Here is a 17,628-nt window from a genome sequence, read left to right as displayed (position 1 = left end):
GAAGAGTCTCTGTTAATCACTTTATCTCCCAAGGTTCCATAATTTTGCTGGTAGCTTTGCTCCTCAAGACAGAATGATCACAGAATGTTAGGGGGTGGAAGGGACCACCAAGCCCCCTGCCAGAGCAGGATCACCTGGAGCAGGTCACACAGGAACACATCCAGGTGGGTTTTGAATGTCTCCAGAGAGACTCCACAACCCCCCTGGGCAGCCTGTGCCAGGGCTCTGCCACCCTCACAGTGAAAAAGTTTTCTTCCTGTTTCCATAGAACTTCCTATGCCTCAACTTCCACTGTTGCCCCTTGTGCTGGCATTGGGCATCACCCAGCAGAGCCTGGCTCCAGCCTCTGGGCACTCACCCTGCACATCTTTATCAACAGCAATGAGGTCACCTCTCAGGCTCCTCCTCTCCAAGCTACAGAGCCCTCAGCTCCTTCAGGCTCTCTCATAAGGAAGATGTTCTACTCCATCATTTTCATGGCTCTGTGCTGGACTCTCTCAAGCAGTTCCCTGAGGTCCCTCTTGACCTGAGGGGCCCAGAACTGGCCACAATATTCCAGATGTGGCCTCACCAGGGCAGAGTATAGGGGGAGGAGAACCTCTCTGTGCCATGGTGGTGTGCCTTTTCCCCAGCATGCCTATTTGATTTGATTAAGGACTGCTCAGTTTTTCCATTGGTGCAGTAGGGCAGGGCTGGATTGGAGAAATTGCTGTTTCTGGAGTTAGGAAGCTTTACCCCAGCAGGGAATGATTCAGAGAATCCAGAAAAAGAGCCAAATGTTACACTATAACGTAATGCCTGGGGGTGTTCAGCCTGGAGAAGAGAAGACTCCAGGGGGACCTTAGAGCTGCCTTCCAATACCTGAAGGGATCCTGCAGGGAGGCTGCAGAGGGACTTCTAGAGACAGGACAGTGGGGAATGGTTTGAAGCTGAGGGAGAGTAGCTTTAGACTGGAGCTTAGGAAGAAGTTCTTCAGCAGGAGGGTGGTGAGACTCTGGAATAGGCTGCACAGGGAGGCTGTGGCTGCCTCCTCCCTGGGGGTGTTGAAGGCCAGGTTGGATGAAGTCATCAGCTGAGTCTAGTTGAGAGGTGTCCCTGCCTATGGTGGGGAGGTTGGAGCAGATGATCTCTGAGGTCCTTGCAGCCTGAGCCATTCTATGAGTGTCATTTGATGCAAGTGTTTGATTTGCTGCTGCTTTATTCATTAGGCTGCTACTCTGTAATCATGATGTTACTGGGAATATCAGGTCTTCCATGGTTTCATCTCATGCATCTGGGATTTTTGAGGTTATTTTCAACTGCCTCATCTCATTTCAAATTAAAAAAAAAAAGATATATATGTATAAAATAAACCCAACAAATAATGAGTTAGAACAGATTGATCCTTTTGAGCCATTTGTCTAATTAACCTCTGCCTCTGAGGAATCAGCTTTAGTTCTGCTCAATCAAGTGCAATGTATCCCAGCCCTTAATAACCAGCATTTCTTCTGAGGCCCTTGGAAGTCTTCCATGACTCTTAACTTTTCTAACTGCTGCCAGTCTCCTGGCATGGCACCAGTTTGCTGAGAGAACAGCAAAGAATAGCAAGAGGACAGCAAGAGAAAAGGCCATTGGAGGGTCTGTAACTTAGCTGAGCATTTCTAAAAGGTGCACTTAGCTGAGGACTTGGCTTCAGTGCTCTGCACCCCAAACTGAGAAAGCTTAGAGAATCTCCATGAACTTACTGAGGAATGACAGTATTTATGGGCACCTGAAAAAATGCTCTTTCTGCAACTTCTAGTTTTAAAGTTTGAGGGGTTCTCTAGAAAGGGAGACTTTCTGCAAGTGGAAATGAGTAGAAAATGTCCATAATGAGGAAGAAATCGGGCTTGAAGCATGATCCTGTGTGTGGAGGAGTTGATAAATAGAACGTTGCTCTTCATCCTATGATAGGACCCTCAGGAACTTGCAGAAGAGGTCTATTGAGGTGTCACAACTTGAAGACAAGTTTTCTGGGGAGATTGACAAGCAAAGAGTGAAGCTTGGAGTGTTGGAGTTTTGAGCAGCTCCCTTCTTCATTTCACTGCTTTGCTTCCTGCTGTAGGAAATGTCTGTGTGCAGCAGCATGGGTTTCCTCCCTTTGGAAAGAGGGTGCTAGGGGTGTTCCCATTCTTAGTGGGGATTCATGCCTTCTGCTGCTGGCTGTGGTTTGGGTCATGCTGTGAGCAGGTCTGAGCTCCTCTCTAGAGTGCTGGGAAGAAGTCTGCTGTTCTTCCAACCTCCCTGTTTGGTTTCTTGCTCGTGTTTTGGGAATACAAAATGTCCAAGGTTTATGAATCATCATTCTGTTCCTGACATGGTATGGCTGTGCTGAAACCACAACATCAGCTGAGCCTAAATCAGACCCTCCATGCAAAGTTCATAGGTCCTTCAAAGCAGTGGGTTTGCTGCAGCTGGAGGAAAGAGAGCAGCTGTGTGCAAGAGAGGAATGAGAGAGCCAAGGAATGGCTGAAATGGAAAAAGAGTTGTAGAATCATAGGATCAGGAAGGTTGGAAAAGATCTCTAAGATCATCAAGTCCAACCTTCAGTCACACCCAGGCTCACACGATGTTAGGGGTTGGAAGGGACCTCTGAAGGTCACCCTGCCAGAGCAGGACCAGAGAATCCAGCACAGGGCACACAGGAACACATCCAGATGGGGCTGGAAAGTTTCCAGAGCAGGAGACTCCACAACCTCTCTGGGCAGCCTGTTCCAGTGCTCTGTGAGCCTCACAGTGAAGAAGTTCCTCCTCATGTTGAGGTGGAACCTCCTGTGCTGCACTTTGTATCCATTGCCTCTTGTCCTATCATGGGGTGCAAGTGAGCAGAGCATAGAATGGTTCAGGTTCATAGAATTATAGAATGGTCTGGATTGGAATGACCCTTCAAAGCTCATCTATTCCAACCTCCTGCAGTGAGCAGGGAAATCTCCAACTAGATAGGTTGCTTAGAGCTCCATCCAGCCTCACCTTGAATGTTTCCAGGGACTGGGGCTTCTGCCACCTCTCTGGGCAACCTACACCAGTGCTTCACCACTCTATGTAAAAAAAAAAATAAAAAAATCTTCTTCTATCCAGTCTAACTCTGCCCTCTTTTAATTCAAAAGGACTACTTTGCTTGATGGGTTTCAGCTTCTCCCATTTACTCCTATCTACAGAGCCTTGATCTGCTTTTTGGTTTCAAGCTGTTCTGCAGAGGCAAATGAACCATGAGCAGACATCAAAGATCTGCTGCTCTCATCCAAACTAGGCAACTGCAGAAACCAGATCCCTAAGAGAACTTAAAAGTGTGTGTTACATGGAATTTGATAAAGATATTAATACACATATGAAGGTTATAAGCTAGCCAATATATAACCATCTCTAATAGATTTATATAAGTCTATCTATACTATATCAAAGTAATTATCAGGATAAAAATAAAGTAAATATAGATAGATAAATATATTTTAAAAGGACATGCAGCTTTCCCTGGTTTTATCCTAATTTCCTCTTTCTGCAGCTCTATTTTTCCCCCCTCACTCAGAATCTTCCAAGTCATGTTGTTGTGTCATTAGCTGGCAGCTAGTCCCAAAGCAATATGGTGTGGTATTCCTATCCAAGCCCCATCAGCTTCCTTCATCAGCTCTCTGAGAGCTTCCAGCAGCTGTTAGGACGTGGCAGTGGACACAATTTTTCCATCCATTTAAGGAGTGATGGAGGAGATGCAGATGCTTTTAGTGGGAAAGGAGAAACCAATTCTATTTCCTTGTCAGACTTTGTAGGGAGGAAGCTTTGTGAGGCTGAAAGTCATTAAGCATGCTTTTTTTTTTTTTTTTTTTCCTTCTATCTGTTTTTGGTTTTGCTAGGGTTTGAGGATCTTTGGAGGGAAAAACAACTTTATAAATCATAGAATCATAGAATTGTCAGTGTTGGAAGGGACCTCAAGGATCATCCAGTTCCAACCTCCTGCCATGGGCAGGGACACCTCACACCAGAGCAGGTTGCTCACAGCCACATCCAGCCTGGCTGCAAAAACCTCCAGGGATGAGGCTTCCACCACCTCCCTGGGCAACCTGTGCCAGTGTCTCACCACCCTCATGGGGAAGAATTTCTTCCTAACACCCAATCTGAATTTCCCTATTTCTAGTTTTGCTCCACACCCCTGCTCCCCTCCCCAGGCCTATCATTCCCTGACGCCCTCAAAAGTCCCTCCCCAGCTTTCTTGGAGCCCCCTTCAGATACTGGAAGGCCACAAGAAGGTCTCCTGGGAGCCTTCTCTTCTCCAGACTGAACAGCCCCAACTCTCTCAGCCTGTCCTCATAGCAGAGGAGCTCCAGCCCTCTGCTCATCCTCATGGCCCTTCTCTGGACACCTTCCAGCACCTCCAGATCCTTCTGACAATAGAGGCTCCAGAACTGGACACAGAGCTCCAGGTGTGGTCTCATCAGAGTGGAGCAGAGGGACAGAATCACCTCCCTGGCCCTGCTGGCCACACTTCTCTTGCTGCAGCCCAGGCTCTGCTTGGCTCTCTGGCTGCAAGTGCTCCCTGCTGGCTCCTGTTGAGCTTCTCATCCACCAGCACCCCCACGTCCTTTTCTTCAGGGCTGTTCTATGTCTATGTCAGTGCCCCAACTAACTACAATAAAACCCCAAGTAATCACAATAAAACCCCCAACTAACCACAAAAAAACCCTAACTAACCACAATCTCCCCAACAAACCAAAAAACAGCCCCCAAACCACCCCCCTCCTTTGCTGTTCCATTTCCCCTCTCACCATGTGCTTGGTGGTGCCTAAGTTTCTGCCCCTGCTTAAAACAATTAGAAAACAATTAATCCCAGCCCTTAACCTCGAGCTGTCAACAGCTGGCTGCAGCTGGGGCATGCCACAGCCCTTGCAGTGAAACTGAACCTTCTCTTTGGTCACCCTGGCATCTGGCAGACAGCAGAGGACCACAGGCTGTGGGGGCAATGGTGATGAAATGGAGCATGGCCTTCTGGCAGGAGAGCTGGGGGCTGAGGGCAGCTCTGGGGACAGCAGGCAGCTGATGAGGAGTGCTCCCTCCCAGGCACCAAAGGCCATTAGCACAGCTCAGCTGCATTTATTTTGGCTTTTTTCCCTTCCATGTTTCATGCCCATCTGTTAGAGTAGAAGTGGTTGATGATCAAGGTCAGTTTGTGCAGATATGCAAATCCAGTCCTGGCACACAAATTTGATGACCCAAGGGGTCCTGGCCTGTTCTTTTGGTTAACTAAACCCAGCCTGAGTCTGTCATCAACCACTTCTGTTATACAGCCATGGGACAGCCTCAAAGTTGTGCCAGGGAAAGTTTAGGCTGGATACTAGGAAAAAATTCTTCACCAAAAGGGTTGTCAAGCTCTGGAACAGACTGCCCAGGGAAGTGGTGGGGTCAGCATAGAATGGGTTGGAAGGGACTCCAAAGGTCATCCAGTCCAACCCCCCTGCAGCCAGCAGGGACATCCCCCACTAGATCAGGCTGCCCAGAGCCCTGTTGAGCCTCACCTTGAATATCTCCAGGGTGGGACATCAACCACCTCCCAGGGCAGCCTGCTCCAGTGTTTCACCACCCTCATGGTAAAGAACTTGTTCCTCACATCCGGTATATGTCTCCTCTTCTCTAATTTCAAACCATTGCCCTTCATCCTATTCCTGCAGACCTTTGCAAACAGTCTCTCTGCAGCCTTCTTGCAGCCCTCTTCAGGTACTGGAAGGTCTCTATTAGGTTTCCCTGGAGCCTGTTCTTCTCCAGGCTGAGCAACCCCAGCTCCCTCAGCCTGTCCTTGTAGCAGAGGTGTTCCAGCCCCCTGATCATCCTGCAGATATGTAAAAGACTTGCAGATGTGGTGCTTAGGCACAGGGTTTAGTGGTGACCTGGCAGTGTTGGGTTAAATGGTTGTACTTGATGGTCTTAAAAGTCTCCTCCAACCAAAACAATTCTATGTTTCTATGCTCTCTACTCTTGGATATGTAAGTCAACCATAAAACTTCACCAAGGGCCATAACAAGGCTATGGAATTTTATCTCAAGAGCAAAGTGGAAAAGTTTATGGACTGCAAGGGAGGCAGAAGAAAATGAGTTCATGATGTTCAGAGTAATAGTTTGGGGGTGAGTGTTTTGCACAGGTTGTTTGTGTGTCTGTGAGTCCAGCTGAAGCATAATTCAGTGTGGCTCTATGCTGCAGAGCCAGAAGACCCAGAAGTCAAAGGGCATTTTTTGCTGTTGTTACCTGTAGTGCCTCCTCATGCACTGACTAATAGAAAGCTGGAGGGCTTTGGAAAAGCTCAGGCAAAGCTGTGTAAGCTTACACAGGAAATTGAGACCAATGCTCATTTCATATGGCTGCTGGATGGCAAACTGGGCCTGGGGGTGGCGGTGGCTGGCTGTGAGCTGCACTGACCTGCAGGCAGGAGGGGTGCAGCACTGGCTGTCCAAGAAGCTCTGCTCTTTCAGGCTAAGGAGGGAGCCTGCCTGCCAGGGAGGAAAACCTGTGCCAGTGTGCCTGGAGAACCACCATGCATCAGCTGTTTGCAAGGCTTGCAAGGCATGGGGAGCTCAGGCACAGGTGCTGGGAGTGCCAGCATCCAGCTGGGATCTGGCTGCTCTGCCATCACAGCACATAGAAGCTTCTGGTAGATGCCATCATGAGGCCAAGCTTTTTCTTAAAGGCTTCACAGACTCTCTGTTCACTGAACTTAATGCTTCCCCTTTCCCTCACTTTCTCCTCTTCCTGCCAATTACCAGTTTCTGCCCTGAATGGGAGCCCCAGCTCCATTCTGGGGTCAGCTCAGCAGATGCAGGTCACTGCTGGTTGACACAGAGCTCTGCTCTGGAGCCCTTCTTCCTTGATAGTGGTAGCCAAGTGACCTGCATCCATAATGGCTACAATTCTGGGTGGTCCAGAAAGTGGCTGTTACCCTCAAGCCTCTCTAATCCTATACTAGGGCACCACTCAAGCTGGGTTTGGAGGAAGCAGCTTCTCTTCCTTAGGTGAAGACCTCAGGTGCATTCTGCGTGGATGGATGTTGGATCTGCCTCGTGCAGCAGTCTCATTGAATCCCATCTGCCTTGCTGCACAGCCATAAGTTCCCTGCTTTGCAAGCAGATGACCCTGTGGTGGCTTTCAGGAAGGCCTTGGTGTTCCTTTTTGCAGGAGCAGATGGAGTTTTGGGGACAATGTGAACTCAAGCTGGGAAGTGAAGCTGCATGCAAAGAAAACGTGATGATGGGGAACAGGAAGCTGCCAGCCAGCAAGGGACCTGTCAGCAAGTTTGCAGCATTGCAAAAAGTTGCTAAAGCAGCTTAAACAATTTCTGTGGAGGAGGGATTAGAGAGAGGAAGCTGTGTTTGCAAGAAAACTTGGAAGGAAAGGATTACAGTGGTACCCTGAGGAGTAGAAATGTGCTGTAGCTGAAGGCATTTGCTTAGCACTGTGACTAATCTTCTGGAAACCAGAAGGAATTCCCTTGGTGGAGGATGCCATGGGTCACTCCTGGCCAGCAAAAAAGAGAGGGAGTCATGTGTTTCCTGGACAGCACATCATGTTTGCATATTTTTGTGGCTGGAGGAGAGTCCTTCATGCTGATCACTGCATGTTTTCAAGTACCTTGAGTTGTGCCTAAGGTGCCAGGGTAGTCATTGCAATAGCTTGGTTTCCATAGGTCCTGTAAGTAATTGAGTCAGTGAATGTTTTTAATAGGCTTTCAGGGGCCATTTCATCAGGGCAGCACAGTTAACTTGCACTGCAAGTTTCTTAGCAGAACTCTTTAAAGAGGGTAGATTAGAGCAGATGCTCCAGGAACCAAAAGGTTTCTTTGGGAAATAAGGATCCTACAGGAAGGCTACAGAGGGATTTTTCATCAGGGTGTCTGGAGACAGGACAAAGGGGAATGGTTTGAAGCTGAGGGAGAGCAGGGTTAGACTGGAGCTTAGGAAGAAGTTCTTCAGTAGGAGGGTGGTGGACTTTGGAACAGGGTTCCCCAGGAGGCTACCCAGGGAGGTTGTGGCTGCCTCCTCCCTGGGGGTGTTGAAGGCCAAGTTGGATGAGCCCTTGATCAGCTGAGTCTAGTTGAGAAGTGTCCCTGCCTATGGTGGGGAGGTTGGAGTAGATGATCTCTGAGGTCCCTTCCAACCTGAGCCACTCTACAGAGCAAAACCTTGTGTGAGGAACTTCCATAATCCTGTGAATGAAATTTAGTGTGCAGGCTTTAGCCCCTAGAGGAGACAAGATTCAGTAAAAGGAGAAATTCGGGGTTGGTTATACAAATGGCTTTACAGGAATAATAATGATGGATTATGTCTCTGCTTCCAGTTATGCAACCTTTCCTTCATCTCTCCCTTAGATTTCTTGAGCTGGGTTGTCTTAGTTATTATACCTCAGACACAATCCTGTAAATCCCTGGCAATGTCTGATGTGGGACCCACAGAAACCTGTTGATATTGAAGGACAAATTTGAACTTGAAAAGGGTAGAAATACTTAGAGTGGTTTCCTTGTGTTTGTTCTTCAGAAGATCCTGCAGTGTTAATTGAGGGTATTGAATATGTCATGATGAATGCAGTTTCACTGGAAGGTAAATTCAGAAAGCAGTTGGAGCAGCTAATGCAAAGCAAACCAAGTCACACTGGGCCTCCCTTGCTTTGGTTTGTTGCACCCTGAGCACTTTGGTTTGGTATCTGTGCCTCTATATAGCCTCCTTTGTGAAGTGGGAAGATAAAAGTGGAGCTTCTGTGCTGCTGTTGTTTGTGTTTCTGTAATTCTGGCAATGGAGTGATTTGTTCTTTTTTCTTGTTCTTCTTCTTTTCTTACAGTATCAAGCTTTTGGCTGTGCAGGAGCTGGTCGATAGAGAAGCCCTGGAAAAGGTATTAAAAATCTGTCTAACTCAGCTATCATAATACATTCAGACTTTGAAAGCTCCCTGTGTTACTCCAGTTGCCAAGTAGACAGTTTGAACCCACAAGGATGAATGTCTGAAGCAGAAAGTGTCCAAAGAGCCACTTTGGACCATCCAGCTCAGGAGAACAGCAAGAGGTGCCTTGGCAGAAGGGTGGTTTAGTTTAGTGATGAATGGATCAAAGCAACTAACAGCTCAACACCACCCTTCTGTCTGTTAGCCTGAGCTCTCCTCCTGTCTGCCTGGTGAAGGGATAGGGCTGCCTCAAAGCTTGGAATTCCAGGGATGTGCTGTCCATCAACTGGCCCAGGGCTGGTGTGGTTTGCAGGCAGCCTGTGCTTGGCTCATGTCAGTCACAGAGGCAGAGCAGAGCTGAGCCCATGGCATCCAAGCAATGTGGTCCTGTCCCAAGGGCTGCATCTCCCTACCGCAGTGCCTAAGACTTCTCATTGCTTCTCAGCAGCTTGAGATCCCACCTGTGAAGCCACAGCAAAACCAGCAGCCACAAAAGGAAAAGGTTGGAGGGTTTGTAAGTTATTAGCACTGAAAAAGGGCCTATAAGAAAGATGGGGACAATCTTTTTGCAGGGCCTGTTGTGACAAGACAAGGGGTGATGCCTTTAAAACTTAAACTAAACTTAAAACTCCCCTTAACCTAAAAGAGGGGAGATTTAAACTAGAGAAAGGAAGACATTTTTTACACTGAGGGTGGTGAGGCACTGGTACAGGCTGCCCAGAGAGGTGGTAGAATACCCATCCCTAGAAACATTCCAGATGAGCTTGGACAGGGCTCTGATTCAATGATAACAAACCTGGTGGTGGTCTTCAGCTAAGGGAATATATTGCAAACCCTGTAGATCATTGCTTTCTGTGTGAAGAATCAAATATTGTGTACCTTACTGGTTTATGATTTTGCTGGCCTGGAAGGTAGGAACCTTTTCAGTGTGAGGGTGACAGAATGCTGGAGCAGGTTGCTCAGAAGGGTTGTGGAGTCTCTTTCTCTGGAGACATTCAAACCCCACCTGGACGTGTTCCTGTGTGACCTACTCTAGGTGATCCTGCTCTGAGCTCCCTTCCAGTCCCTCACATTCTGTGATTCTGCCCTTGGACTCCCAGTACCCCTAGTGGTTTCCATTCACTTTCTACCTCCTTCATCTGGAAGTCCAAGGAGACAGCCAGGAGGCAGCATGGAAATGTGAGAGACTTGGTAGGATTCAAAGAAAACAACTGGATTCAAGAGCCCTGCTGGGAAAACTGCTGCCTTATGGCAGGCATTGAGCTGGTGCTGACCCAAGCAGCTCCTCTGTACCCATGAGTGACCTGGGAAAGCTCAGGAAGGAAGGAGAACACCTTCTCTATCCTTAAATGCATCCTGTCTGTGTGAAGGAGAAGGTCCTGCAGCACTGTGTTAAGACTGCAAGTGCTGGGTGCTCTAGAAATACCGGGGAAAATGAAATGCAGCAGCAGGAGGTTCCACCTCAACATGAGGAGGAACTTCTTCACTGTGAGGGTCCCAGAGCACTGGAACAGGCTGCCCAGAGAGGTTGTGGAGTCTCCTGGTCTGGAGACTTTCAAACCCTATCTGGATGTGTTCCTGTGTGCCCTGTGCTGGATCTCTGGTCCTGCTCTGGCAGGGGGTTGGACTGGAAGATCTCCAGTGGTCCCTTCCAATCTGTAACACCCTGTGAGCCTGTGAGGTGCTTCAGCTTGCTGACTGGAGATGTGTTTTACAGAGGTCCTACTTACAACCCAGTTAACCCAAGAGGAGCATCTCCTCACTGGGTTGGGTGAACTCTGATTTTGGCCCAAGTACGTGGATTTTGTTCATAGGTAGGGAGAGAGGACTAAGGAAGTGGTAGTGTAGTTGTTTTGCATGCCAAGAAGATGTTTCTCCACCACTCATTGTGCCAAACAGGTTAATCTTCACCATCTCTCCTTGTTTGCAGGCTGCTTCCCTGGCACCTCACACCCCCTGCACTTATCTCCTTTCTCTCAGGCCTGCACCTCCCTTTGGCCCAATGCCTCCTAAAACACAGCTTGGGAAGAGTGAGTGAGCTCAGCCTGGTGGGAATGGCAGTTGGAGGCATTGTCTGGAGTTGTGCAGGAAGCTCTTCAGAAAGGCTCAGCCTCAGAAAAATCATCTTTCTAAATCGAGCTCTCTGAGTTATTTGATATCTGCTTTCATACAATGCCAAGCTTAAAGCACTTAAAAGGGCAGTTTAGTCCTTCTGGAAAATAACAGAGTGGAATTATGGAAATTCAAAGAAATTTGCTGCTTTTATTTTTTTAAAATACAGGAAAGGGTAAAAAAAAAAAAAGTAATAACAGGAGACTAGAACAAAAATTCCTTGCCCTGCCCCCACTTGCAGGGTAACATATGCTGAGGTTTGTACTTGTAAATCCTTAGTTACCTGCCTTGTATTACAGGAATAGAGAAGATTATTCAATCAGAAGATTTTAATATTCATTGCAGGATTGATTTTTTTTTTTTTTTTCCCCCCCGCTGGGGTTTGAAGGGACACTCTCTTAAAGCCAGTTATGGGCACAATAACCTAAAAGTGGTTTTGCTATCAGACACTTTCTAGGCTGTCACAGATGGTTTGGAACTTCTGTGAGGGTTATTACTCACCAATTTGCAAGTGTTGTTATGTATTTTTGACACTTGCTTGGGAAGCCAAAGGGATTTAGAAGCACTGGGCCCCCTGGAAAGGCTTAAGGGCACACACTGATATTTGTGCTGCTGACTAGCTCCATTAAATCAAGCCTCAGGCAAGTGCAGGCTGTATGCAGTGAGTCTCTTGGGCCTTCAGACAGCATCAGAAGACTATCTGGCACTGCAAAATGCCTTCTCAAAAATGGGATGATGCTCTAGGAGGTGACAGGTCGAACCCCTGGGGTCTTGATAAGAAGGCAACCACCCCTCGGTGGGGGGAGTTGGGGTCAATGATCTCTGGAGGTCCCTTCCAGCCCCTAACATCCTCTGATGACAAGGTGCCAAGGGAGGGCTTGCAGTCATGACAGCCTCATTCCCCAGAAAGCTTCAAGGCCACTCAGGCTTTAGAAAGAACTCTCTCAGGCATGCAGTTTTCTTGGCTCTGTGTCCTGGATGAAGTATCTCTTCCTTTTCCAGAGGAACAGCTCTGGACAGAGCCCCAGGGACACTTCTTGCCCCAACATGTTTTTGAGTACATTGCTCAAGTCTTATTTTGGGAAGTCCTTAATTACAGCTGAAGAATTCTACTTGGGGAAGTGTTAGTTGTATTTATTTGGGGAAAGGGGAAAAAAAATAATTCTTCCAAGGAACATGCTGTTTTTATAGTGTAAAAATAAATCTGTGCAAGTGATTAGCAGATTGAACTGCCTGCCCAGGTGACATTTCACACTGGTGCCTGTTTTAGCATTTAAATCCTAGAATGGGCTGGGCTGGAAGGGACCTCCAAAGCTCATCTAGTCCAACCCATCCCCCCCACAGTCAGCAGGGACATCCTCCACTACATCAGGTTGCCCAGATCCCTGTAGAGCCTCACCTTGAATAGCCCAACCACCTCCCTGGGCAACCTGTTCCAGTTGTGTCAGTGTGAGCTGAAATTCCCCCCCCACCAACAAGTAACCAGGCTAGCCCAGTCTAGAAGCAAATGAAGGCTGTATTTACAAGCAGAGAAATGCAATGAATATGTACAAATATACAAAATTCACAACATTCACAAATATATACAATCAACAGAAAAGCACAACCGATCTCCCTTTGCTTCCCCCCAAGGGGACCCTCCCAAAGGGGCCTCTCTCTCCCAGGAGCTTCCCCCCAGACCCACCTGGACAGAGAAGCAGAGTTAGTTAAGCAGAAAGTTGTTAACTTAGCTGCCAAGGTCAGTACGTGTTATCTTCAGCCAGAAGAGAAGAAGAAACAGCAGCCAGACAGCCCAGCAACTGCCCCCACTGCCGAACGCAGAATGTGCAGAGTGCCTACTTTGTTTTGGGTAATAGTTCTTAAACATTTCTATCTATCCAATGGAAGTGTTTAGAACAATCGTTATTTTGCTTTCTTACACCCAATAGTGACTTATTTACATTCTTTCACTTTCTCTGTTCTGAACTTTGCAAGGAAAAATTAAAAAGACAGTTTCAAACCATCACAGTCCACCCCTTCTAAACAATTCCATTGGCTGCTACTATTATTTATCTAATCTAAAATAATATCTACAACAATAGGTGAATAAAGACCATAGTCCATTCCGGCTGTCTCGGATGTAGATGATTCAAAAGAGTCAAATCACAGGAAAAACAGCAAACAGCTTGTTTCCTCGCAGATGGAGTGAAGAAAGGAACAGGGACTCTCAGGTGACTCAGGGCTCTCAGGGTTCGTGCACCATAGATCTCATGAACTCTCCTCTTGGGCGCGATGCTGTGTCTGCGCAACACTCTGAATTTAACCTCTCTCAGCCAAAGTTAGATTTCTTTGTGGAATACACTGAATTTCACCATTTTCTTGCATCACCCAATAGGTGTGACCAGGACCTTCAGCAGAAACCACCCCTCGGACAGGTTTGGCCTCTCCTGAAGGAGAAAATACCCAAACAGTTTTGCCTAACAGATTCTTTTCTCTGATAACAGGAACTCTATCACCTTCCTCCTTTCGCAACAAATCTGATTGGGCAGGTCCAGCTCGATTCACTGAACCTCTACTATTCACCAACCAGGTTGCTTGTGCTAAATGTTTCTCCCAGTTTTTCAAAGATCCACCCCCCATGGCTTTGAGAGTGGTTTTCAGCAAACCGTTGTAGCGTTCGATCTTTCCTGCAGCTGGTGCATAGTAGGGAATGTGGAATATCCACTCGATGCCATGCTCTTTGGCCCAGTTTTTTACAAGATTTTTCTTGAAGTGAGTTCCATTGTCCGACTCAATCCTCTCTGGAGTTCCGTGTTTCCACAGGATTTGTCTTTCCAGACCAAGAATGGTGTTACGTGCAGTTGCATGAGGAACTGGATAAGTTTAGAGCCATCCAGTGCTTGCCTCTACCATAGTCAGCACATACTGCTTACCAGATCGAGAACGAGGTAGAGTGATGTAGTCAATCTGCCAGGCTTCACCATACTTGTACTTGGACCATCGGTCACCGTACCACAAGGGCTTGATCCGCTTTGCCTGCTTAATAGCAGCACAAATGTCACAGTCATGGATGACTTGTGTGATAGCATCCATGGAAATGTCAATGGATCTGTCACGAGCCCATCGGTAGGTTGCATCTCTGCCTTGATGTCCTGACGAGTCATGGGCCCATCGAGCTAAGAACAGCTCACCTCGGTGTTTCCAGTCAAGATCAGGATCAGGATCAGAGTTTGTGTCCACCTGGGAAACTCTTGCAGCTAGATCTGCCTGATGGTTGTGGTGTTGTTCCTCAGTAGCTTTGCTCTTAGGAATGTGAGCATCGATGTGTCTCACTTTCACTGGGATTCTCTCAATACGAGCAGCAATGTCTTGCCACAGATCTGCAGCCCAGATAGGCTTTCCTTTCCTCTGCCAGCCATTCTTCTTCCAGTCTTTCAGCCAACCCCACAAGGCATTGGCTACCATCCACGAGTCAGTGTAGAGATAAAGCTTTGGCCATCTCTCACGTTCAGCTATGTTAAGAGCTAGCTGGACAGCTTTTACCTCTGCACATTGACTGGATTCTCCTTCTCCATCTCTTGCTTCTGCAACTCTGCGCGTTGGGCTCCACACTGCAGATTTCCATCTCCGCTTGTTCCCAACAAGACGACAGGAACCGTCTGTGAACAAAGCATATCTCTTTTCATCATCAGACCGATCACTGTAAGGAGGAGCTTCCTCTGCACGAGTTACTCTCTCCTCTGGAGGTTTTGCACAGCTTGTGCCTTCTGGCCAGTTTGTGATCACCTCCACCAAACCAGGCCTTTCGAGATTTCCCATTCGAGCTCTCTGTGTTATCAGAGCCATCCACTTAGACCAGGTAGCATCTGTTGCATGATGTGGTGAAGAACTTTTGCCTTTGAACATCCAATTCAGAACTGGCAATCTAGGAGCTAGAAGAAGTTGTGACTCAGTTCCGATCACTTCAGAAGCAGCTTTCACTCCTTCATAAGCAGCTAAAATCTCTTTCTCTGTTGGAGTGTAGTTTGCCTCTGAGCCTCTGTAGCCACGACCCCAGAAACCAAGAGGACGTCCTCGTGTCTCCCCTGGAGCTCTTTGCCATAAGCACCAGGTTGGACCATTGTCACTCGCGGCCGTGTACAGAATGTTCTTAATGTCTGGACCAGTTCGGACAGGTCCCAGACCCATCGCTTGGACTACCTCTCGCTTGATCTGGTCAAAGGCTGCTTGTTGCTCAGGACCCCATTGGAAACTGTTTCACTTTCGAGTCACATCATAGAGAGGTTTCACAATCTGACTGTATCCAGGAATGTGCAGTCTCCAAAATCCCACTATGCCTAAGAAACGCAGAGTTTCTTTCTTGTTGATGGGATTTGCCATGGTGGAGACTCTGTTTATCACATCCATTGGGATGTGACGGCGACCATCTTGCCACCGCACTCCCAGAAACTGGATTTCCCTGGCAGGTCCTTTCACCTTGTCTCGCATGATAGCCAAACCAGCTTGCAAGAGAATGTCAATGATTTTGTTACCTTTCTCGAAGACTTCTTCAGCAGTCTCACCCCAGACGATGATGTCATCGATGAACTGAATGTGTTCTGGAGCTCCACCTTTCTCCAAAGCATCATGGATCACTGCATGGCAGATGGTTGAACTGTGGATCCACCCCTGGGGCAAACGATTGAATGTGTACTGAATGCCTCTCCAGGTGAAAGCAAACTGAGGCCTGCATTCCTCTGCTATGGGAATAGAGAAGAAAGCATTAGCAATGTCTATGGTAGCATACCATTTGGCCTGCTTGGATTCCAGCTCATATTGGAGTTCCATCATGTCTGGTACAGCTGCACTCATGGGTGGAGTTACTTCATTCAAGGCACGGAAATCAACTGTCAGACGCCACTCTCCATTCTGCTTTCTCACAGGCCAGATTGGACTGTTGAAAGGTGAATGAGTTTTGCTGATGCCTTCTGACTCTTCAACTGACGAATCAAGTTTTGAATGGGCACCAAAGAGTCACGGTTGGTTCTGTATTGTCTGTGATGCACAGTTTGAGAAGCAACCGGCAGCTTTACATCCTCTATCTCATGTTGTCCCACAACTGCAGATTCATCTGAAAGCTCAGGTCTAATGGACAACTTCAATTTTCCTCCATCAATTTCTACAGTTGCTATTCCAAAAGCCCATTTGTAACCCTTAGGGTCTTTAAAACGCCCTTCTCTCAGAAAGTCAATTCCCAAAATACAAGGTGCATTAGGACCTGTTACAATAGTATGTTTCTTCCACTGCTTCCCAGTTAAGCTTATATCAACCTCTATCTTAAACAACTCTTGAGATCCACCAGTGACTCCCTGAATAGTTCCACCACTCTCATAGTAAAGAACTTGTTCCTGACATCCAATCTAAATCTGCTCTTCTCTAGTTTGAAGCCATTGCCCCTGGTCCCATCCCTGCAGGCCTTTGCAAACAGTCTCTCTCCATCCTTCCTGGACTGGTGGCTGCTCATAGGTCTCCCTGCAGCCTCCTCTTCTCCAGGCTGAACACCCCCAGCCCCTCAGCCTGTCCTGATAGCAGAGGTGTTCCAGCCCCCTGATCATTTTTGTGGCCCTCCTCTGGACCCTCTCCATCAGGACCATGTCTTTCCTATATTGAGGGCTCCAGAGCTGTACACAGCACTCCAGGTGAGGTCTCAGCAGCGCAGAGCAAAGTGTCAGAATCACCTCTCTGGCTCTGCTGGCAATGCTGCTTTGGATGCAGCCCAGGCTGCCCTTGGCCTTCAGGGCTGCAAGCTCACACTGCCTGCTCATGTCCAGCTTCTCATCCTTCACCACCCCCAAGTCCTATTCCACAGGGCTGCTTTCTGTCATCTCCTCCCCCAGTCTCTAGTGACAGTGAGGATAAATCTGTAAGCCCTTTTCCATGGGCAACAAATACGCCATAATGATTATTCTCATTGGTGCCAGCAGCATGTGCAAGGATGTGTAAGAAAAACAAAAATTTCTTTGCAGTCTGTCAGAGGTTTCCCCCCCACCACCCCCAGCACTTCTCAGGTGTTAATGTGAGGTTCTTGAGCTCATTTCTCCTTCACAGGTAGCTTATGGAGGAAAATTTAAATAATCTGTACAACAACATTGTATTTAATAACCTCCTGCCAGCTTTTTGTAAGGTAAGCCTGCTTTGGGAACAAGCAAGTGTGGATGTCACAGGCTCAGAGGATCACAGGGTGTTAGGGGTTGGAAGGGACCTCCAAAGATCTTCCAGTCCAACCCCCTTGCCAGAGCAGGACCAGAGAATCCAGCACAGGGCACACAGGAACACATCCAGACAGGGCTGGAAAGGCTCCAGAGCAGGAGACTCCACAACCTCTCTGGGCAGCCTGTTCCAGTGCTCTGTGAGCCTCACAGTGAAGAAGTTCCTCCTCATGCTGAGGTGGAACCTCCTGTGCTGGAGTTTCTATCCATTGCCCCTTGTCCTATCCCAAGGTGCAACTGAACAGAGCCTGTCCCCTCCCTCTTGAACCCCAGCCCTCAGCTATTGATAGACATTGATCAGATTCCCTCTCAGCCTTCTCCTCTCCAGACTGAACATCTCTCAGGGCTCTCAGCCTCTCCCCAC

General features: G+C 47.8%; 1 protein-coding gene across 1 annotated transcript in view; it reads left to right on the top strand.

Annotated features, from left to right (window-relative positions):
• The window catches only part of EEPD1 (endonuclease/exonuclease/phosphatase family domain containing 1), a 77,625-nt gene that overhangs the window by 29,288 nt on the left and 30,709 nt on the right, over positions 1-17,628 (top strand). Inside the window, exon 2 of the mRNA XM_054384900.1 lies at positions 8,827-8,878. Coding sequence (XP_054240875.1) covers positions 8,827-8,878 — 52 coding nt within the window. The remainder of the gene's footprint in view (positions 1-8,826; positions 8,879-17,628) is intronic.

Source organism: Indicator indicator, chromosome 11 (assembly GCF_027791375.1).
Source record: "Indicator indicator isolate 239-I01 chromosome 11, UM_Iind_1.1, whole genome shotgun sequence".
In the NCBI taxonomy this organism is placed as follows: Eukaryota; Metazoa; Chordata; class Aves; order Piciformes; family Indicatoridae; genus Indicator; species Indicator indicator.
The sequence above is the reverse complement of the archived record's forward strand: the minus strand, read 5'-3'. Positions and strand labels throughout refer to the sequence as shown.